The sequence below is a fragment of the Physcomitrium patens genome, chromosome 1, assembly GCF_059467195.1.
Source record: "Physcomitrium patens ecotype Gransden chromosome 1, ASM5946719v1, whole genome shotgun sequence".
In the NCBI taxonomy this organism is placed as follows: Eukaryota; Viridiplantae; Streptophyta; class Bryopsida; order Funariales; family Funariaceae; genus Physcomitrium; species Physcomitrium patens.
The window spans coordinates 16468701-16492430 of record NC_143410.1 but is presented as its reverse complement, the minus strand read 5'-3'; the positions used below and the strand labels follow the sequence as shown (position 1 = coordinate 16492430).

Genomic DNA, 23730 nt, shown 5'->3' with positions numbered 1-23730 from the left:
AGTGGGATTTTTGGCTCGGCACTGCCAACACTTGGCTGCATGTCACGGCAATCAATCGAAATCTCAGACCATGGAAAGACTCTGACGTGGTCCTCAGTCGTCTTTTAATGTCTCTGATGGGGTGGGGCCTAAATTGAAGACGACAGACGAGCGTGCTTCGCTGGTTTCCAATTAAAGAGCATTGTCGTTCTATTCTGGATGGTCCCATTTCAAAGCTTTGCTCTCCTGATGCAAAATTTAGCGGGTTTTGATTGCGTTGCAAGGGGATTTGGGTTGGTTGTGAGCCTTCTGATTACTTTGGCTGGTTGTGCTAAGGACTGCTGCGTCAGTCAAGTGTCTAGTTCTCTGAGGGTGATCCTTGTCATACCAAATGAAAACGCTCGTCACCGATCACAAAAAACTGCGGTAGGCACCTCTGGCTGCTCTGCAAACTTTCAAGTTTCTATCCAAAGCCTTGCAAATAATAGAAGAATTGGTTTTTTTATCAAACAGTAAGAAAATTCCTTGTAAAACGTGTACAGGTTTCACTATTAATGAAGGAAATTAAAAACATACTTTGTGGTTAAGTAAGTGTCAATTTTGTACCCAGACACACAAAAATCTACAAAGCCACCGTAAAACTGCATTTGCTCAAGGCAGCGACCGAAAGGCAACGCAATCGTGTCGAGTCTATGGCAGCTTCCGCTGAGCGAGTTTTCGGAAATAGCCCGGCCTGGTGGTGGAAATCTAGATAAATTTAGCTTGCAGTTTTCAGCTTGATCGAGGCAAGCGAAATTCTGGAAGAACGTGATTTTTCAGAGAAGGTTGCCGTCAAAACGATGACACGGCCATTGCGAAGGAGCAACGGTGAGGGTGAAAAAGCACAAAAATTCCTGCTTCTGTAAAACGACGTCACGTACGTAAAATTAGATTTCAGCAGTTCATGCAGATCCGATGGAAGGGGGTCACGTTCACAGTAAGTTCAACCCAAAGAAAGGATGCAGAACGTGCAGAATATTGACCCTCCCTCCCATCCCCGACAGCCTCACTTCTTAAGCTGCTAGGTTTCTCTACCATTCGTCGTCACAACCTCCTCCGACCACTCTAAGTACCAGTGATTTTTTCCATGTTGACATCTTAACTAGGAGCATCATCACTCGGCAATTGGAGCCACTGGTGAGCTGGTGGACTGCACTGTCTGAGTTCTTAAAGCAATTTGCAAACGTCCTCGTAGAATATTGGAGTTCGAGACCTGGGTAAAGCAGAAAAGGATGGTGAAACGATCTCAAGGAATCTAGAGAAGAGTCGCAGTGGAATACCGTGTAGGGTGGTTGCATGTAAGAAATTCATGTGAAGAGGGTTTTGTTGATCGCTTTGTTTTATTCAGTAAACTGACCTTGGTATCCCGTGTTTGTTCGCCTGCAGAATTTCTGTACCATGGGTCAATTCGAACGACAGTCTACGTGGTGATGAGTTCGGCATACCAGAAGGAATCGTCTAACCTCGGAGAATGCCAAAGATATAACTTTTGCACATGAAGGATTTATATTTCTGTCTATCGCTGTTCTCTAGTTGAAGTGTTGACGTTGAATGTGTATCACACACGGCGAATTGACCACCAGCAATATGTCAAAACCCGCCATTCTATGGTGTATCTTTGCTGTGCTGTGGAGCGTTGCCTCTGCATACCTTGTTCCACCTCCAGGATACAGGTGATCAGAACATCCTTCTGCGAAATTTTGAATGCTTTGAATTTTGAAGGTTATGGACCGTCCAGACGGTTGCATTTTGAGATACCAACTAACGTATGTTGTTACAAATGGATACAGCGTGGGATTCACGGGGAGAATCACAGCAGGATCCCAGAGATATATCTGCAATCGCGGCAGCTGGATTAAGATTGGCGCTTTTGCCAGCATCCTCACTCCAGATGGTCACCAGCTTGGTAGCTACACTTCCAAATGTGATTCACTCAAGAGAACCTCAACGTATGCTTGGAAACTCCTCAACTCTCCGGGAACCACCACTGAATCAGGACATAGCAGCAGCGGTCTCCAAGGTACCAAATTGACTGTGCTTCATCCGACTGTTTCATTTAAACAGCATTTTATCGTAATTCTTCGGAGTGTCGTTAGCATGCAGCATTAGACTTCGTCCTCTCAGGTTTACATTTCTTTGCAGGCATAGCTGTGATGACCGTGCAAGTGTCTACATCGGCTGTCTCGGAGTACTTGGCCATTGTGAAAAAACGAATTGGTGGAGGAGACGCATCGTTAGTCGTTTTTGTCTCTCTCACTGGGACGAAAGGTGGCTTACCTCCTCGCAAGGCTCTCTGTACATCAAATGGCGCTACCTCTGGCGTCCCATTCCAAGGAACTTTCACTTTTTTTACCCAGGATCAGGTCCCTCCTCGAGTCCCCGCCTCTTTGAAGCCCTTGGCTAACTTCGTCCAGGTCTTTTTCTTGGAAGGAATGATGCAGTACAGGTTCGATAATAATGGTAGGTGGACTTCCCAAGGCCACTACTCTACGATATATGACGTTGCCGGCGGTACGAGTTTAGGAAAATTTGGAACGGTTCGTCAGTCCGACAGGTTTGGTAGTAACCTCATGTTCAAGCTCATCAACCCCAACGGATTTTGGTTCTACGCGGAACAGTGCGCCAAGCCAGTGCGAGTGTCGTTGATGGGCGCCCCATGGCAATTGCTGCAAATCACCTCTTCCGGTGGCTACAAGTAAGTGACCTGCTCTCTTTCCGTTTCTGTGCATGTGTCATTTTTTGAAACTTCCAACAGGTTTGCTGCTTACTCTTCAGTGACCTCATTTGTGTCCGTTGTAGAAATCCTATGGGAACGTACAGATTTGCACTGATCGCCAGTGTCATGGGAGGCCAGCCTCCCAAGCTCGCTGCAAGAGCCTATGGCATGACATATGGTGCTGCATTCTCAGCGCAATGCTATCTGTACGTGTAAAGCTGACCATGAAGACCTTCCTCAGCGACCCTTCACTTGTGGCGATGTGAAACCCTTCCTTCTAGTCCTACTTGCACACCTTTACTCCATTTATTGCCATATACTCATAAACGATTTTGCATGGGAACATCGTTCATAGTGCTTTCACACATGTCGAGAATGTCGAAGGGTGCCTTAGATTATATCTCAGTACGTGTGTACAAGTTATGCATAAGTAATCAAATTACGCTTTCTCCGAAACATTTGTGCAGACGATGTACTCCATGAAATTTGAACGCAGTGATATGATGCATTTCGGTTCAATATACTTTGCCATGAAAAATGGGAATTACGGAATACGAAGTGATCATTTCAAAACACTAATTGTCTCACTAACGAAGAACTTCACAAGCAGAGGAATAACCACGGAAGCTTGCACCGAAAGGGAATACGAGAGATCGAGGAAAAACTGTTAAACGTTAGATGATCATAATGAGTATGTTTCAATTATGGAAACCACGTTTGTGTACATAATCGGGAAACAAGAATAGCAGAGCACCGTTATATCCGCTATTTCGTGATAAATGAACAGTGACAGGATAAAAGATAGCATGAGCAATATATCAGAACCACACTTCGACGCCAAAATAATTTTAACAAAGTGTACAAGCAATTAGTGTGCACGAATCCACCAACATTCTCAACGTAAATCTTCACTTCCCATACCTCTTCACGCATTAATACTAGGATAAGTAATTAACTATTAAACCCGTAAACCTGCAAAAAAGCACGCCAATGGATAAGTTGTCAATCAACAACACTAAATGTTGAAGACCTCTCCACAGTTGAAACCAGGACTGATGCCCGAGGAGGATTCTGCTCTAACTCCGAACCTCAGGAAATAAAAGCCGTCACACAAACATGGACGAGCAGTCGCAGTCGCCTGGCAGGCTGTGGAGCTAGTACAAGGGCACCCACCCTCACGTGCCAAAGCAATCAAAGAGGCGAGAACAGTATAGCAAGGGTGCTAGCCGAGTTGAAATTTAGAAAGAACGGAGCAGCTTCGGAAGCTTCTCCAAGCCACAGCGGCAGTGTGGACACACACACTACCACTTGGATGGATGGATAAACCAAGAGTGGAACCAAGAGTGGAACCAAGAGTGGAACCAGGCAGCGTATGAAAGAGAGGGGTCGGTGGTTCCAAGAGCTTCAGGTTGCGGAGGAATGTTCTGGATGCTGCTCCATTTGCTAGTCCCTCCTCTCATGGATGGATTCTTCATGCGCCGACGACGGATATCATCCCCTGTTGATGATAGGGCTTCTTGGTTTCAATCACACATAGTTTCACACAAGTAATTTTGGTAGTGGATGTTGAGTTGAAAAGTTCCCCTTCTGGTTTTTGTCTATGTAGATTGCCCTCTTTATTTACACTCATTTTGAAAGTGATGGTGATATGGTGATATAAATCTCTTATATACATATATATATATATATATAGAGAGAGAGAGAGAGAGGGAGAGATATATATATATATATATATATATATAATCTGTTTGAAAATCTATCTATACTCATAACAAGTTTTCTGTTTGAAATTTAAAACTATACAATACATGCATGTGAATTACATTAATTTAAGCCAGATTGAAACATTATTTTCTTGTATGGCAAATATATCCTTACCTAATGAAAAATAATGATAATAAAAAATAAAAGTTTATCTTATTAAATGGGGACTGTAACCATACAAACATTAAATAATCAAATATCGAATGTATCATACATAAACATCAAAAACATGAAACATGGTAAGAAAGGAAGAAAGAAATGAAAATGGGAAAAATAGATAAATTAAATAATGTTCCAAATACAAAAATGTGTTTTGGATACATTAATGAACATTTGTGCTGCATTTGTGTGTATGATTGCATGTATGTATCCAGATTTGTAAATATTGAGAAGCAAATTTGCACATTAATTTTTAGACATCAAAAAACAGATAAACACATTTCACTTATATCAATAAAATTATTTTAATAACATTATTCTAATTTTATACTCACATGTTTAGATTATCTGTTGATTGGACCCAACAAAATGTGCCAAGGGTTGGTTCAAACCAACACCATATTATTATTATTTTATCTGTATTAAACATTCACTTTACAAGACTATTTTTCAAATTTTATCTGTATTACACATTCTCAAATGAAAACAGGCCAACACCATACATCAAATCAATTAATTTTTCTCTGAAATTTTCCGCCAGCAAAGAACATTATGAAGAAATTTAAATCCTTCTAGATTCCATGTTTTTCAAACAGTACAACAACTTATAATTTTTGAACACAACAAATTGACTGCGGCTTAAAACAAATTTGTTTGAAGCAATATTTTAATAACATATTGAAATTTGATACTAGTTGAAATAATTATCCCAAAGAATTCATTCTATCTTCAATTTCAAAAAGAGTTATGTATTGTACTTAGTAATACTATTTCACTAGTTGGTTTTGATGCCATGATGTAAGCTCTGAAAGCGTCATTTTTACAAGTAAACAATCATATGTATATATATATATATATATCACATCAAACAAACACATGTTTGTGTATACGTGCTTTGTTAAAATATTTAAATTCAGGTTCCTCACTTAATTCTATTTTATTTCTTGCCTATTCATATTATATATATATATATATATATATACGTACACTCACATACATCTGCATATTATGTAAATGCAGACAAACAAATGTGTTTTTATTAAATCAGACATTATTCAACTTTTCAAATCTTCCGAAGGGGCCCATGCGACGTTATCAATTACTCTTTTTATTTTTTTCATTTCAGTTACCACTTTACAGTTCCGGGATATATTCTAATTATCAATTTTCGAAATAAAATAAACTTAAATTATAATATATCAGGTCTCAAATTGTGCATATTAATGAGCGTAGGAATTTTGAATGGAGATCCCACCCCATTTGAGGAGAAAAGGGGGGGCAAGGGGATGAGGCAGGTTGAGGCACTCAATGCCACGCTGCCAAGTGTCTCCCCCTTGCCCGGGGGGAGACCCTTTGCCCTCCACGTTTGAACTTCATCTCCTCAACGGCTCTCTACCGTAATATACGGAACTAGTCCGTACGTATTCCATGGAATATCGACTCTATACGATTGGTCGTACTTTTGGTCGTATGTACATGATGGATGCAGTTATGGATGAATACTAACGACAGCCACTTCTCATGATTAAGCTTAGATGGTTTGAATGTACTGTTCGCTCTGCATCATTGTTCTGATAAATATGTTCGATTTGGTTTGATTCAAAAATAAAATTCACTACAGAACGGCAGTTTACAATAATTTCCTCAGTTGTAACTGCTTTGCTGCAGCTTTTCGAGCCGTAATTAGAATATTGTCTAGAAAGCATTCTGATCGGTCACAAGCTTCTTTTGCTTGATTTTTACATGTAAGAATAAAATTTTTGTTGATCATTATTATGTTTGATTTTTTTTTTCAATGGATGTGGTTAATATCATGTGAATTGGAACCTTTGTACATCACAAAAAAATCAAAATTAAAATCAAAAGAAATGATCATAGATTATTGTATTTATTTAACTAAAATCCTTGCCACAATCAAGTCAGTACAGTTGAGTGATAAATACAGCAATGTCTTTAGTTTTTAATATAACTATTGTAGTGTAGTTGTTGGGATTCGTTAATAATAGATGGGTCACATATTGTTCAGATTTTGTAACAACACCCTGTTCAATGTAAAGAATCCTGTTCTGTCCTAAATCCAAAAGTTGTGTGTGAAAGTTCCAAAAACTTTTATTTTCCAAACACGGAGTTGTGAAATTTTCATACGCACAATATGTTAATTTACCGATAAGTATATATTTTTTAACATAAGATTGCTCGGATTATGTGTACCTTACAGACAACCAGTGTCCATTGGTAGCTGTATAATGTGAAATAGATTTTTAAGAGTTAAATAATGTACTTGACATCAATTGTATGTACTTTCTGTATTCATTTTAATATTTTTGAAAGTGAAAAATCTACGGGTACTTGAAACCTACAATATTTTTTTTTCATACTGTCCATTATTTGCATTGCAATGCACATTTATACCAATCATTCATTAACATTATTATCAGACAATTTATCCTAATTGTCATAGGAACTATTAATGTTATACTCTTAAAATGTCTCCTAAAATAATCATAATTATTATTTTACAATTAAATCAAGGGATCCAAACATGAGTTGGACAGTACCTAAGCTACAAACTATAAATGATACAAAATAACCAATCGTTAACATTAAAGATTCCAAATGTTAGAAATAGAAACTCATTACGTAATCTGAATCACCAACATATAAATTTCAAAAAGAATAGTTAAACAAATGAAACTTCTAAAACTCCATATATGCAAAACTTATAAGAAATCATATAACATGAAGGTTGAATAAGAACAAGAAAACAAAAAAATCTCCGGGTTTCATATCCAGGAAGGGGGAGTTGACCTCACGTGATAGGCAGAAGCAACGAAGGAAGGGTCCGCCGCTGCAACTAGGATGGCGATAAAATCTACTCTCCCATTCGCTGCTACCAACCTGGGATACTCTCTGTGACAGTAACCCACTGGCTGAGGTGGATAAGCTGGTGCTTACGTGGACGCAGCCCATTGCCACGCTGTAGGCATCATGACGTGGCAATAACAGGACTGCCACGTAGGATTGTTTGTTTGTGCGGTGCCGTAGGATCCTGCGCCGACCCTCACCGTTGATCCCTCTTCCTCCTCTCATTGCTTCACATTTGGGAACGTGTTCCCAATCCAATATCGCTGCCACCTGGATATAAGTGATTAGCTCGGGGCTGATTCAATCTCCGTTAGGGTTCTTCTGTATTGGGTTGGAGACATTCAATCACGCGTTAGATATCCTTCCATTGGAGATAACCATTTATGCCCAAATGAAAAATAAATATACCAAGGCAAGTTGTTATCATTATCAAAACGAAATGGCATGTAAATCCATTGTTGAGCATTTTGTTGCTTTTGATTAAAATATAACATTGAAGCAACGAGATGACTTCAGCGGTCAGGGAAATAAAAGTTTTAATTATTAAGAAGCTGATTACTCTACAATATTTGGGATAAAATATAAAAATAGAAGTAAATGGGTATTTCTGGACAAAGTATTTAATGCAGGAAACAAATTTTAAGTCATGCTTTGTTCGTGTTCACTTTTGTGCAGAATGTGGTGCTTGTTGCAATGTTCCAAACATTGGTTTAATGTCTGAATTCGATTTATTTTTTATTATTGTTACTATCTTGGTAGTGAATAAGCAATATTATTGAATCTGATACGTCAGAGCATGACTGAGAGTATTTAAAACAAGTTAGTGTAAAATTTGAAAGACATGTTTAGACACATTTACTTAACAACAGTGAATTTTAAAACTGAAATAAGCATCACTGTGAACCCACCACATATTAGATTATTTTACAAAATCGATATTGTGTAAAGATAATGCAGTTTCATCATCACAGATTAATTGCTCTTTCCAACTATCAGGCTTTTAAAGAAATTTCAGTAAATTCTGTGACCATCCCCAAATCATCAGAACTAATACCGTAATCGAAGAGAAAAAACTAAAAAACAATTTGACACACACACACACACACACGTATATATATATGTATGTATATGTATATATACACGTTTTCTACCTACGTGCATAAATATTGCAATTTCCCTTGTCATGTTTTTTCTAAACACCAATGCAAGGCATGTGATACGTCATAAATACGGAGGAATTTTGAGCACTACTTATTTATTGAAATACTGTACACAAATAATTTGTTTCTACCACTTTTATATCACTTTGTTCGCTACAGTTGATAATCCTCAGGTATGAAAACATTCATTTGATTTTGATTTTGATTTTTTTATTTGTTTGACCTCAATCAATAAATCTATCTCCTGGTTTGTTCCGATGCGCGGGGCTGCCTTAGTTAGCGGGCCGGTTGAACTGGGCTAGGCGGGACCGGGTTGAGGAGCCTGGCACAGCCCTAAATCGGGGGCAGTAGGAGAACGCGGCCAAAACTGAGGGTGCCGAGCAAAGGGAGCGCAGGCCTGGCCGGGACAGGACGTGGATTCGGGGACCTGGAGAGCGCCAGTGTCGTCTCCTTCGGCTCAACACCTCATTGCGCCCCTAACTATACTCCCCTGCCCTGCCTGACGCACCTTCGCCTTGCCTTCGCAAGCTTCGCCAGCTCCCCTCCGCAGATCTGGAAACTCTCGCCAGCTACTACTACCGCAGCTCCGGTACTCCCTCAGCTTAGCGGCCCGTCCTTTTATGTTTGCTCTCGCCGCCGTTTTCTAGATCGTAAATAATGTGCTGGTGCTTCAGGAGGTTCGGGCGAGGTTCGAGGTCGGCGTGAGGGCGTGCAAGGGCGTATTGCTGTTAGTGTTGTAGGGACTTTTGGTTGTGGCTCGGTCGGGATTTGGAGGGAGTGCAGTTTCTGCGGCGCTGCAGAGGGTTTGGTGTAGAGTGTCGCAGATCATTCGAGGTGTTGTGGAGCAGCGTGTGCAGGTTAGGGGTTGGAGATATGGAGAAGGCAGCTGCCGTGGTTGTGGGAATTGTCGAGGAAGCTGTGCGTGGCGTGGTTTAGATAGATCTGAAGAGCAGGGGAGATCTGAGGTCAAGGTTGAGGTTGTTGTTGGCGCGTGGTTCTTCGGTTCGTGCGAACATGTGAACTTTGCAGATTGTGGAACCTGGAGTTTGGCAGTGTTCGAAGTTCAGGTGTTTCAAGATCTGTAACCATGCTACACCACACTTGGAATGCGTGTTAGAAAGGCAGGCTGAAGCCTTATTTTAGGATTGCGGCTGTATAGCGGTGGGCAGGGAGGGACGCAGTCATGAGCACTTCTCGCTTTATCAAGTGCGTTACTGTAGGAGATGGAGCTGTGGGGAAGACGTGCATGCTTATTTCATATACCAGCAATACATTTCCTACTGTAAGCTGCGATAGTCTCCGAACTGGCATTATCCCTGAATAGGTTTCAGTTTTCTTAGCTTCCCTTACTCTGAACCCTTTTCGGGTCGCAGATCCGCTTTTTTAACGTCGTTTAATCTCCAGGGTCAATGTCAGTATTGCATTTCAATGTTCACCTTTAACACTTCTAACAGAGGCGTGGACACGCGTGATGATATGGCATGTTCTTTGTATGGACCACTGTTGCATTTTCCTTGGCTGAAAAATGGAACTTTCGTCTCACAGGATTACGTCCCTACTGTATTCGACAACTTCAGCGCGAATGTCGTGGTCGATGGGAATACCGTCAACCTGGGACTATGGGATACAGCAGGTAACACACGCAATAGGATAGACTTCACAGTTCGCGGTTGTCAGTTGCACTGGTAGTTGGTGAGGAAGTCGGTGTTTATTCACCTGTGATTTAGTGAAAGCATCATAATATATGAGATAGCTCTGATCAGCAATGGTTTCCTCTTTTTCGCATCAGAAGTCTCACCTTACACCATTCACTCAAGGAACAGCCTGGAACGATCTTATTACATTTGTGACGATGGAGATAGTTTTCGTTGAACGCAGGTCAAGAAGATTACAACAGACTCCGACCTCTTAGTTACAGGGGTGCCGATGTGTTTTTACTGGCATTCTCTCTCATCAGCAAGGCTAGTTATGAAAACATCTCTAAGAAGGTAATAGCCCCTCTCAGTTTGTCCTTAATGTTTTTATCCTGAAGTGGATGCAGACGACGAGTTGATACATTGCAATCCTCTATGCACTATCTTTACTGACGTTTTGTGATTTGGCAGTGGATTCCTGAACTAAGACATTATGCGCCATCTGTGCCTATCATCCTCGTGGGAACGAAACTAGGTCCGTACCTTTACTTGCCACAATAATCTTATCGAAGTGTTCTGTATCGAGGTTGATTCGCATATTCTTAGATTGCAACATAGGCAATGTCTTATTATGTTGCAGCGTCTTCCAAGTACCTGATTAAGGTTTCTCTCTGAACACTCTTTTTTGTCCGTTTTTTTTCTTTTCTCTTTTTTCTCAAATGCACGCATCAATTGGCAGATCTTCGAGACGACAAGCAGTTCTTCGCTGATCATCCAGGAGCGGCTCCAATAACTACCTCTCAAGTACGCCTTGAAGTAAATCTTCTGTGCTTGTAAATGCCTTCAAGTATTTTGGTAGTATGAAAATACTGTTTTCCTAGCAGTGCTTACAAACTAAAATGATGGACCTACCTTGGGTACAGGGTGAAGAGCTCAGGAGGTCAATTGGAGCAGCCTCATACATTGAGTGTAGCTCAAAGACTCAGCAGGTACGGTTGTGACCATATGTAGAAATCCGCTTGTGGTGCTACTCATTTCCCTGGCTGATATCCGAGCTGTATTCTGTGCTTAGCTTGAAAGAGCTGGTGGAGTTAGGTTTTTCTGTAGGTGGGAACTTGCACCAAGATTATGTCAACTATGTAGTGCACTGTGTCAATTATTTTTTTGTTTGATGGCGATTTATTGTATTCTATTGCAGAATGTGAAAGCAGTTTTTGATGCCGCCATAAAGGTGGTTCTTCAGCCACCCAAGCAGAAGAAGAAGAAAAAGAAGCAAAAGAACTGTGTCATTCTCTAATTACGTGGCGGTCCTTATGATTCGGCTCAGTTTTTGGAGCTGGTCATAGTCATTGACTATCAGGCTTGGTCACACTTGGGTTACTACTCAGCTGATATTTAGTAGTGTAGGTTTCACGGGTGATTCGCCACAGCCTATTTGCGTCTTCTTCTCTGTAGAAATTGGGATCTCATGAATTGTAGTGTATTCTTTTCTCCTGCTGGTAATTCGGTGATGAACATGGGGAGTGATTTTGTTGATGGTGCGTCCTGCACCATTGACCTAAGGGGCTACCTCATCTCCAAGAAATGCTTTTGGTCATCAGGCACTGAGCAAACATCTTCTGCTAGCCAAAAAGGGGCTGCAGTAGGAAGCTTTGTAGACTTATCAGGCACTTGCACTGGAAGCATCCCCACTTCAATGCACTTGCATTATCTGTTGTGTTTTTCACCTCTGAGACCATTGTTTTTGTCTACAATGTGTAGATTGCTTTATGTAGTCGGTCACAGCCATCATGTAGCAGGGTGTACCTTTTTCTTCTAATGAAACTGTCGCTTGTGTTCATCATATTTACTTTTTTTTCTCGATGTTCGGAGTACCCGAGCTTGAACTTATAATCAAGCGTACGGACATAATTGCGAGAACATTGTGAACTGTTTGATCTCCCGAATTGAACAATTGTGATCTTTTAGTGTGTTTGTTTTATTGATAAGTTACTGTACTCAACTTGTGTGCAGGAATTGTAACTGTTTTTTAGTGTGGGCTGTCTTGACTGTGGTTTTCTTCGTTCGTATGACTAAGCAGTAAAATTATGACTCCCGTGCAATTTCTCAAGCTAATGAGCTTCGCAGTTTTCTCAATCAAGTTTGCGTAGACTCCTGAAATTGGTAAAAAAGTAGCATAGGATTCTCTATTTGCTACAGCTGTCTATGATTAATGTGGTATGGTCTTCAATTTGAAATCAATCTTGAAGGACATTTTTGTAAGGTTCTAGTTGTGCTTGGAAATAATTAAAATATTGCCTTCAACATTTGTTCTAATGTTCCCTTTCGGGTTTTTGAGTTTACTAGAACTTAACAAACGATACCTAAGTACGTGAAGTTATGAATAGAAATTTAATTTAGTACTTCAGTTTAAACACTGAACATAAGGCAAAATGCTTTTATGCTCTGCAACGGCTGTCAAAGAACTTATCAATGGAAAGCCTTCAAACCATTTTGAAAGTTTTTACTTTTGTAAAGGTAGTACTTGACCTGTTTGAATATAACAGAATAATTTTACATATCTTCGTAAAAATAATTGTAATAATCTACTGTCTTTGTTATTTTCCCTTAACAGTAAATTCCAAATATGATACATTCTTAGTTATTACTCCTAATATGATAAATTCTTAGTTATGATAAACTAACAGAATTATTCGAAAAAACTATTCAAAGTATAGTAATTATGATATGAATTGTTCAATATTTCATTTAATTTTAAAAAAGTATTTGCATTCATAAAAAAAAAAAAAAAAAAATCTATTTAAAATGAGATTTAAATTTGAATTAGTATAAAAACCAAAGAGTACAATTACACAAACGTAGGAACAATTAAGAAAATTTATGCTTACCATACATCAACTTGGATTATTGTCACAACTGGTTGGGTTAGAAAATGTGCCCAATTGGTACCACAGCAATTGTTTTTCTTCTTTCATGGATAGGTTTTGAGCAATTTTAACAGATATTATATATGCCTGCCCTTGCTTACACTCCCTCCTGCTAAAATCAGAACTTAAGGCCAAGGGGAGTATAGGCAAAGGAAGCGTTGACTAGCGCATGGGGAGTGCTATGGTAAAAGATTAAGGAGAAGCAATTAGTCAATCTAGAAAAGGACAAAACTTTGTATCAATATAAAAAGTCTCCAATGAAGGCCATTGGAATTGTGATTGGCATCACATGAATGCTGCTAAGATCCACTTTCTCCCTAATCTAATGCCACAAGCACAAGCCCTCTCAGTTCCTGACTTCAATATAAAACGTGGGCCATGGGTAGTACTTCTCATTCATGTGACGTTACCAAAGTACCTCTCAGTCACCATTCTTGTGAAAGTCCTACCAACGTCAAGTTTGATTAGGAATATAAAATATAAAAATCACTAATTTTTTTTTTTTTTTTTTAACAATTGTACTATTTTAAGTGATTCTTTTGTTGCAAATCATTATAGAAATGAACTCACATCTATTAAATAGAAACGAAATGTCGTTTTTTAGGTCTAAGTTTGGAAGACTCAACACCCTCACACAATTTATTGTTGAGCATAAGTTGTAAAGTTATCTAATTCTTATACAATATAATTCTACACAATTCAACTTAAAAAATCAACCAAAAAATTAGATCTTTCATTGCATTATTTCATTTTTTATATATATTTATTTGAGCTTCTCAATCTTATCAATTAGCAATAAATATAATGTCGGGTGAGGTTGCACACAAACCAAAATTTTCAGAAATCATAAGACAATGTAAAGAAATCGCAACCAAATTTACTTGATCTTAGGATGTATAACCAAAAAAGTGATTATTCTAGTAAATAATACAATCAATATTTTAAATTTTATTCATAGTCACATAATTGTATCACATTATTTTTACAAGTGTATATCAAGAGCTACAATCTTGTGCAATGTATAATACAAAATGAAAGGTATGTAGATTCATTTAATTTTTTTAAAATTTCTTACAATAAGTAAAGAAATTTAATTTTGGCAAGAATGTCTTGCTTATGTTTTAGTAAATATAAATATATTGTTGAATATTGTCAAGAAAGTGGTGCATCCACAAAACAAAGACTATAATTGTAAATAAAACTACTTACTATGAATTAGTTTGTTCAGCTTAAACAAAGACCTTGTAACAAATTTCTTGTGAAACTCACAGGAAATGTCCTGTGTCATTATCTAAATCCTATCCTTGTTCAATAAATTGCATTGATTTAATAGCTTATAATCCTATTTTTTTAGAATAGCAGTGAGTAGCCTAAATTGCAAGGCCTTGATAAGATTGATTTTCATTTCGCCACTTTTCATGATTAATAATGTTTGATAATTTATATATATATATATATATATATATATATTTCTCCAATGGATGATATTAATTAATAAAGGGAGTGAATTGTGTGTATATATATATATATATATATGATTAAACATTATTCTCTTTTTTATTTTTTTATATTTAAACCTAGTTATATATTAGTTATATATAATTTAAATACTACAAGAATATTATTATTATCAAACGTCTATATAATTCTAAGATTTTTGACTTATTTTGGTTTTTATTTTTTTAAATTAGTTATAGCCTTAGTTTATCTAAAAAAAATAAAATTAAAAATTTATATATTGAAACAAAATCATATACATAAGCACCATATATAATGATAGCTCTATTTATGAATGAACTAGATATCATCATAATAAAGTTTTTGATACATTCTAATCTAATATGGAGATTATGAAGATGTTTTCAATGTAAATAATGCACAAATTTTATTCCATTATGAATCTATTGATTAAAAAGTTGATTATATAAAAAAAGAAAATCAACCAGCTTCAGGATTAACCTACAATCTTTTAAATGAGAAGTTTGTCATCTTTAAGACACCAAATTTGAAAACTATGTGAATGTATTTCTTTTAAATACTTAAAATTATCTTTGTAAAATAAATTTCTAATTTTGTATATAGATTATTGAAGATTGAATAATATTAATATCCTCTATGTTCAATGCTTTAACTTCTAAAAATATTAATTCAAATTACAATCTACAATAAAATTATAGTGAACTTGTTATTTTTATGTAGATTAAAAAATTAGATGAATAGGAGATTTTAATCAAAACTTCTTTTAGGTAGTTTAAATACAATATTGATCTGCTTAAATTTATAAAAGCTCTAATTACTTCTTAGAATTTACTTAATAATGTCTTTTATTGATTTTTTTGATGATTTTTTTGTTTGTCATTTCAATTGCATTTTTTTTCTTAATCCAAGATTTATAAAAAATAAAATAAAATCAATATCTCAGATTAGGATGTTGTTTTAAAGCCATTACTTATAATTGTATATAAATAAGATTTTTTTACCAAATATAGTTTTATCACATGATTGACTATATGCTATTTCTTCTCATTTAAGAACCTTTTTAAAAGAAAATACTAATCATAAGAATAAAAATAATAATTTTGTCAACTGTGGACTTGATTATTACATAGAATTATTCTAGAGAAGAAAAATTTGAAGTGGTTGAATTTTTTATTGATTGTAAAAATATCTAATATTACATATTATTATATGTTTCAAATACTTTTTTAAGTTTAAGGGAGTATGTTGTTACAGCATACATATATAATTATAGTCTAAATGCAATCTAAATACTTCCATCTCAAATTTTAAAAAATGATCTGCAAATTGTAATAAACTACATATTTTTCCTTTCTAACTATAGGAATTAAAACTTTCACCTATAAAATAAACAAAGCTTTCTGATTAATTATTATTTAATATGTTTTAATAACATATGTAATAAAACCTTGTTTTTAAAATTAATAAAGATTTATAAGATTTATATTTATTTGAGTATTTTGATCTTTAAAACAATATTTTCGATATATATTTATATATTTATATATAGTAAAATATTTAATTGAAATTATAATATTCTCTCCTGGAATAAAGATTATTTCATGCAATGAAACAAAAAAATAATTCATTGATAATGATTATAGCTATTATAGATTTCTTTGTTAATGTTCAATTCAAATGAGAATTTCTCTTTGCATAAACTTTTAAAGTATGCTTTTGAAATATGATTGTATTATATGAAATAGGACTATAGAGTAAAGGAAAAACATTCTTCGATTATTTTAATTAATCTAATACAGAAACTCAGTATGAAATTTAAGCATTAAAAATAATACTTTTGATATAACATCAAACCCTATGAACATAATTAAAATTTATATTTTTTATTATAGTAATATGTATATGATTTTATAAAATATTAATTAATGGTAAGTATACTTCCTATCCTAAATCAAATACTGATAATTTTTTTAATTTTATATTTAAAGAACCAAAGGTTTTGTACATTGATTATTAAAACTAATTTTATCAATAAATATGTAACAAAAATATTTTTTATTATAATAAAAGGCCATTGTATGAAAAGCAATTTACAAAGAACTATGTTCTAAAATGCTCATAAGATATGGTTATTTTGGCAAAAAATCTGTTATGCACTATCAAGGATTGTTAAAACAATTGGACAATTCTTTGATATTAGTTAGATTTTGATATAATAGAAAAATAGAAAAAATTAAAATCAATTATTTTATACTAATCATTATTACCATATATATATATATATATTATAAATTAATCAATATATTTATATTGAATCTATTGATTAAATATCTTTAAATAAACAATTTTTTAATATCCTATTTATAAAAAATCTTCGTACTTAAATACAATCCAACTGCCGTTGTACACTAACAAATATTTTTTTTTGAAATCTTGGATCCGAAGTTGGAACATTTTACCCTAAACCCTAAACCCTAAAAAGATGATGTTGTATTATCAGATATTTTCAAGTAGTGCACAAGAACAAGAAAGTTTTCATTGATATTCTTACCCAAAAATTACTACCAATGTTCAATTTTGGTTTTGAAATATTTTACATTATTGCTGTGTATTAACTTTTTTTTTGAAGTGTCTTATATTTTATTTTTGATTACGTAATATTTTACATGACGTTTTAAAATTAGAAACTAAAAAATCTATTTTTTGTATTTCTGAAATCAGGTATTCGAATAAGTGTGATATTTTACTATAATGTAATAAACTATTTGGTGATTTATTTTTTAAAATTCAGAGTTTTGTTTCTATATATATTTTTAAACAACCAGAAGAGATTCAACTTACATTATTGTGTCAATTACTTTTTTTAAGAAGAAAAATTTGATGTATTTATGTACGTATAAATTTAATTAGATAAAAATTGTAGCAGAAATAGAATTAAAATTTAGATAGAGCATTACAAATACTTTATAAAATATTGATTTATTTTTTAAATATATTTATCATAAGCATTTATATATGAGGTACAAATAAAGTTATATACATGCATTAAATCGTATGTTTCTCATTATTCAAAAATTATCTTATGTGATTTGAGTGAATATAATTACAGATAATATAAACATGACAATAAAATATACACTATTTCAGATCGTTTGATGAATTTTGAAACTATGATTCTTTTCTTTGAGATTAAATTTTTATTTATTGTTCTCTTTCTCTTTCTATTCTTTAATATGTACATTGACTTCAAATATGAGTCCAAGTTATAAAATAAGAAATATCTTTAAATATTGAGATTATCTTTATTTCTTTCAAGTTTTTTAATTTAAACAATTTATTGGTATTAGATTTTTTTTGATTAAAATTACGAAAATTAAAATTTTGAGGTTAATTTTGTATGAGGATGAGAAATCATATTAGGATTTGAAACTCAATTCTTTAATTTATAATACGAACTGTATAAATGTAAAACAATTTAATCTGTATGAATATATATATATATATATATATACACACACACACACAGGGATTCAATATATGTATACAATTGATCATATCATTAGCATAAAACTCTTTTAAGTGAGGAATAACAAATTACAAATTTAAATAATGCCAGTTTTTGTTGGTTTTTGTTATTTTCTTTTAGTTTTTTTTAGTTTTTTTTGGCACATATATATATATATATATGCATATATTGCCTTTATTTTTTCTGCTCTTCCATATCATTTGGTATGATGGAAACATTTCTTGAGTTAAATATGATTTGTTTTCCAAAATATTTATGTCAAAGTTTTTCATTCCAATAAACTCTTACATAGACATATGTATTGTTATTTTTCAAATGACAAAAATCTTTTGTCTAAACCTTTTGAATTTAAGTTTGTTCATTGGAGCAGACTATAGTTTTTTTTTGGAATGATTTTAATTGATGTCATCCAAGTTTTTTCTATGGTCCAGCAATTTTTAAATAAAGTAAACTTTCAAAGTTTACGGAAATACTCAATTTAAAACAAAAAGTAACCCACTCAAAAATCTAAAAAATAGAAAGAATTTTGAAATGTTTCTTTAGTCATACTAGACCCAATTGAACATGGGTCATAACTCATCCAACTGTTAAAATAATCGCCAGCCCTTTTGAATAATTCATTTAATAAAGAGATTTTATTAATAAATTAATTTATTGACAATATCTAACAAAGTAAAAGGAATAGCACTTGTGTGATATTACTCATGGGGACCACAAGCACTTTCAGGAACTTACTAGTAATAAATGGGAAAAGTAGTGAATATGAGAAAAGGCACTAATCACAAGAGCTTCTTCTCAACGAATGATAATATCAATCTCAACAGTTTCGTTTATTCATCCATGACATCAGCAAAAGTATGAGAAGCGGAAGGAAGGACTAATTCTTTCCTTCGCGATTTCCAGTCAGCAAAACGGTCCACGTGGTAGGTTCAATGCACCGGGGTAGGGCTGAGCTGGAAAGTAGGAGCAGAGTCTCTTTCCAAACTGGTCCCCCATTGTGCCTTCACTTCAGCCTACGTCGAGGGGCGCCCATGATGTGCACCTCAGACATCCAATCTGCCACGTCACTGAATTGCTTCGGTGACGGTGTGTGCCACGTGTGCTGAGATCTTTCTCGGCGGCTCCGTTTCGGCGGGTTCTGGTGGACTTGAATGGAGGTGGACGCTCTTAGGATGAGAATGGCGGGGACCGGTCGCCGCTTCTGTACTTAATAGAACCTCCCAACACCGTGCCGAGTTCTTTTCGTTTCTTTTCTTCCTTCTAGTTCTATCTTTGAGTGAAAATATATATATATATATATATATATATATATATTTTTGGTGTTGATGTGAGCTTGGGTACGCTAACTGTTTGTTTATGTGTGCGTGTTTATGTGTATTCCCTTATCCATAGCAATTTTGATCCTCTTTTCATGAATAGTTTATTAGGGGTGTTATTTGGATGCTTTCTTGTCAGATCTATTCTTCGGACATGAGTCATCAAGGGTGATATTCTAGAAAAGCGGCTTGGAAAATTTCATCCTCTTAAAATGGGTTGTAAGTTTCCAGATCAGGAGAGGAAGGCGCAGGAGGATAGAGCGCTTCATTATAATAATAAAAATAATATCCTATACAGGCTGTTGTTACCAAGTTTTCTTTTTTCTTTTTTCTTTTTCTTTTTGATAAGTAGGGTGGAAGTGAGTTTTTTATGTTATAGTTATTAAAACCCAATTCGTTTTAGTTTAGTATAGATATGTATATTTGTTAGTTTAATCTCACTGTCTGCCACACGAGAAGCTAATTCATTTCCAAAGGAAACCTTGAGTAATGAGGCAATTGTGGCCAAAAATACTTAATTTTAGACATTGTCTTTTCCAAGTTGTGTCTTGTTGAAAGGTTTCATTGGATTTGGTAACAGTTTGCAGATTTATTATGTTAAAACATCTTTTGAGAATGACCACTGCATGGTGCCATATATCTATCATAAAATATTGGTAATTTCAACCTTACTTATTTTTACACCCTTGATCAAGGATTGAAGTAACTTTTGAAAGACATAGCTACTTAGGCATTTTCATATTTAGTTATTTTTTGGAAAATTATATTTATATCTATATAAAATTCAAACGTGTTTCATTCGTCTTTTCTTTTGAATTTCAAAAATAATACCATGGTTATTTCACTCGTATTGTTATTGCTATGTTTGGCCAAAATCCATAATCACTTGAAAACTCCCATTTACTAACTCTAGTGCAATTTTATTTTTTCAACGTTTGCTGATTTGGGGTATAAAAAATATATTACTTTCAAGGAGCCAAATATACTATTTCAATTGAAATGAAAATTGAATTTCACGATAGATCACATTACAACTAACAAGATAGGATAAACGCCAAGAGAGTAATTCAGAAACCCTAAACAGATGAAAAGGACGGACGCAGCATCAAAGATTCAGAACCCGCTGGGGCGGGTAGGGCGGGCAGGGTGGGGGAGGGGGGCAGTGAAAGAGAAAGCGCGGGGTGAGCGCAGTGACCTGGAGCTCCTATCCAGGCTGACAATGAAGCCTATCTCTGATGGCACGACGGATTGACTGACTGAACTGACCTGCTGACTGACAGGATCGGTCCGGACCGAAGCGGACGGGACCGAATCGAACCGAGTGGGCCGGATCAACCGGACCCCAGCAGTTTATCCAACCCGCGCCTACAAGTGCCGCTCAACTGGCAGAGAGTGACCTTCCCATCCCGCCCCCGCTCAGTATTACAAACACCCCCACACTCTCTTTGCCTTCATTGCTTGTTTGTTTGTTAGTTCGTTGGCTTGCTTGCCCCCGCTCTCGCAGTTTTATCTTGTTACCATTTCGTCACCATCGAGGTTCAGTGCTGCTGTTGCTGCCCGATCGCAAGCCTTTGTTAAGCGTTTAATCCTGCTGCTGCTGCTGCCCGATCGCAAGCCTTTGTTAAGCGTTTAATCCTGCTGCTGCTGCTGCCCGATCGCAAGCCTTTGTTAAGCGTTTAATCCTCCTCCTGCTGCTGCTGCTGCTGCCCGATCGCAAGCCTTTGTTAAGCGTTTAATCCTCCTCCTGCTGCTGCTGCTGCTGCTGCTATAGCGTGTAACTTACCTAGGACATTTCTCTTCTCAGGTCTGAACTAACTGACGGCAGAAATGAGTCAACAGCCAGTGTTGTCTAGTCAATTTTGAAGCATTGTTTAAATTGAGTACGGTTTTTCGGAGTAGCGTGTTGGCGGTTCATGTTGCGCAGCAGATTGTGTTAAAATTCATTAGCTATGTGCAGCATCTACCTCTTATGCTTTTTTTTTTTTTTTTTTTTTTCCTCCTCTTATTCGTTTTTTCTTTTTTCTTTTTTCCATGTGTTGTGACAGTGCAGGAGTTCGGCGGTCCGTCTGTTTCTGATCGGCAGAGAATAGTGTGGTAGTGGTGTTTTCACGTTAGGTCTTGTGATACGCGAACTGTGAAGATGCTTGCTGTGGTGCACAAGTCCGTGGCGAAAGCTCCGGCGGAGCTAGTTGCTCCCGACGGCGGGAGCCCCGACAGCCGATGCCATGGCAGCGAAATCTTGGCTGCGTACAAGAAGTCGTATCCTGATGCTATGGCAATGCATTTTGATAGAGACAGTTTCATGGCCTTCAGTCACTCGAAACAAGCTCTATTACGTCCAAGGTATGATCCAAGTGTGGAAATTCTTCAGCTGTCGTTGCTGACTGGTGTCGCATTTGTTTAATCGTTTACATGAGGTAGGGTGTTACTCTGCTGGGCAATTCAGAAGAATCTTGTTGAAACGTATCGGTCAATTTATAAATCGTACAATTTGTTTTGTTCGGGAAGTCCGAACGATATCCCTTTGGGCTGCATGGAAATATTTTTAAAATAAAAATTGGAAGTGAGCTTACGCGATTTTCGTCTGTTGCAGGACTTTCTGTGGTGTGGATGATGTATACTGCATGTTTATGGGGATGCTGGAGAATCTTCCGCAGCTAAGACATACTTATGGATTGTCGAAGATGATTAATGAGGTTCAGCTCATCACAGAAATGTACAGGGTCCTGCGTGATCGAGGTCCTTACTCAGCGGACCAAGTTATCCAAGACCTATCAGGTCCATTTGCTTTCGTACTCTACGACAACAAAACTAAAACGCTTCTTGTTGCCTGTGTAAGTGGCACCTACATCCAATTGGCCGACTGGGCTTCTCTATTTGTGCCATATTAGTTAGTTGTGCATCAGCGTAGTTGCGACGAAATGTTTTCGGGAGCTTTGCAATGATTAAATTAGGGGTAGTTCATCTTCCTCGTTTTCCTTTTGAAGCATCTAATGGTAAACATGGCGACTTTGCAGGACCCTCATGGTAAAGTGCCATTTTACTGGGGAATTGCTGCAGATGGTACCGTTGCTTTCTCTGACGATGCAAAGCTTCTTAAGCAAGGGTGTGGCAAGTCTTTTGCTCCTTTTCCACAAGGTACATTCTCACCTATTTTCAGAGGGACATTCTGACTGCAATCGTGGTTATGGCTGTGTTTACATGACTCGTAAACCTCAATAATTCTTCATTCATAAATATTCTTGGCGTTGGATGAGCAGGTTGTTACTTCTCGAGCGCAGGACTGCATAGCTTCGCGCATCCAATGTCTCCATTGAAGCCTGTTCCAAGAGTTGATAGTGAGGGACAAATGTGTGGATCAATTTTCAAGGTGATAGCCAAATCCTCGGAACGTGCTATTCATTTATTTATTTTTATTTTTATTTATTATTATCTTTTCTAATATGCATTGGATTGGTGGAGATAAGCATCGACACCTGTTAGTGCATAGCATTTGGAAGGGATTCCAATCAGTGTAGTGTGTTCTTCACGCCTGCTTTTTTAAATCTGTAAACGTCCTAAAACTAACAAAAACTAGCTGTTTTTTTCCTGAACAGGTTGACAGCCAATCTTCATTGAAACCCGTGGGACACGGCATTACCTTCAACCTTCCAGTCCCTCATTCTCACCATTAGGTATATAGAATTTCGTGTGTCCTGCACTTAACATCATCTTGAAGCCATGCAATGTGGCGATGGAGGAAGAATACATTAAGTGGATGGAAGAGTTGAACAAAAATTACGCAAGCGTGGTGCAGATGGAATTCTCTACACTTCCGGTATCGCTTTTGTGGAACTGCATAGCAGTCCTATGACAGGATTGATACAGGTATTACTGAGGTCTGAGTCTGGAACATTCAGTACCAGGTCTGGAGAAAATGTGAACTACTGGTAACTAATTGTACCGCAAGTTGTAGAGACCTTTATTATACGGCTGTAGTTACTTTGTATAGTGAATATTTGTTTTCCCCTGTATATACCCGGAAATCACTCCAATTCTGTTACACTGGATAACCTGGTGTCAAGTTGTCACGAAATTGTAGGTCATTTCAATTCTAACTTACCGTGTACACACACCAATAATGACATTCGAAGTCGTATGATTTAATTTACATTGAAACATTGGCG

General features: G+C 36.2%; 3 protein-coding genes and 1 long non-coding RNA gene across 8 annotated transcripts; 3 read left to right on the top strand and 1 right to left on the bottom strand.

Moving 5' to 3' along the window:
* Nucleotides 1-495: 495 nt before the first annotated feature.
* On the top strand, nt 496-3190 carry LOC112289163 (uncharacterized). The gene is made up of 5 exons (XM_024534130.3): nt 496-1155; nt 1405-1691; nt 1809-2038; nt 2161-2713; nt 2818-3190. Exons 2-5 carry the CDS (start codon nt 1570-1572, stop codon nt 2948-2950), a joined length of 1038 nt encoding a protein of 345 aa, XP_024389898.1. The 5' UTR covers nt 496-1155; nt 1405-1569; the 3' UTR covers nt 2951-3190.
* Nucleotides 3191-3397: 207 nt separating this feature from the next.
* On the bottom strand, nt 3398-4042 carry LOC149989903 (uncharacterized). Its single transcript, XR_016503435.1, has 2 exons — nt 3823-4042; nt 3398-3706 (listed from the first exon to the last, which is right to left on the bottom strand). It is a non-coding gene; the product is annotated as an uncharacterized LOC149989903 (long non-coding RNA).
* A 5156-nt stretch (nt 4043-9198) lies between these two features.
* On the top strand, nt 9199-12161 carry LOC112289166 (rac-like GTP-binding protein 5). 2 transcript variants are annotated; one of them, XM_024534154.3, is made up of 7 exons: nt 9199-9964; nt 10228-10315; nt 10561-10670; nt 10788-10851; nt 11056-11120; nt 11240-11305; nt 11515-12161. In XM_024534154.3, exons 1-7 carry the CDS (start codon nt 9866-9868, stop codon nt 11611-11613), a joined length of 591 nt encoding a protein of 196 aa, XP_024389922.1. In that variant the 5' UTR covers nt 9199-9865; the 3' UTR covers nt 11614-12161. The 2 variants fall into 2 exon arrangements, with proteins under 2 accessions (XP_024389922.1, XP_024389913.1); XM_024534145.3 differs by having other exon boundaries at nt 9200-9964; nt 11056-11132.
* Nucleotides 12162-20974: 8813 nt separating this feature from the next.
* On the top strand, nt 20975-23616 carry LOC112290009 (stem-specific protein TSJT1). 4 transcript variants are annotated; one of them, XM_090251392.1, is made up of 6 exons: nt 20975-21287; nt 21615-21907; nt 22158-22398; nt 22582-22702; nt 22825-22934; nt 23161-23616. In XM_090251392.1, the coding sequence occupies exons 2-6, from the start codon at nt 21705-21707 to the stop codon at nt 23236-23238; spliced, it is 753 nt and encodes a 250-aa protein (XP_090107518.1). In that variant the 5' UTR covers nt 20975-21287; nt 21615-21704; the 3' UTR covers nt 23239-23616. The 4 variants fall into 4 exon arrangements, with proteins under 4 accessions (XP_090107518.1, XP_090107521.1, XP_024391645.1 ...); XM_090251395.1 differs by having other exon boundaries at nt 21610-21907; XM_024535877.3 differs by having other exon boundaries at nt 20975-21368.
* Nucleotides 23617-23730: the final 114 nt, after the last annotated feature.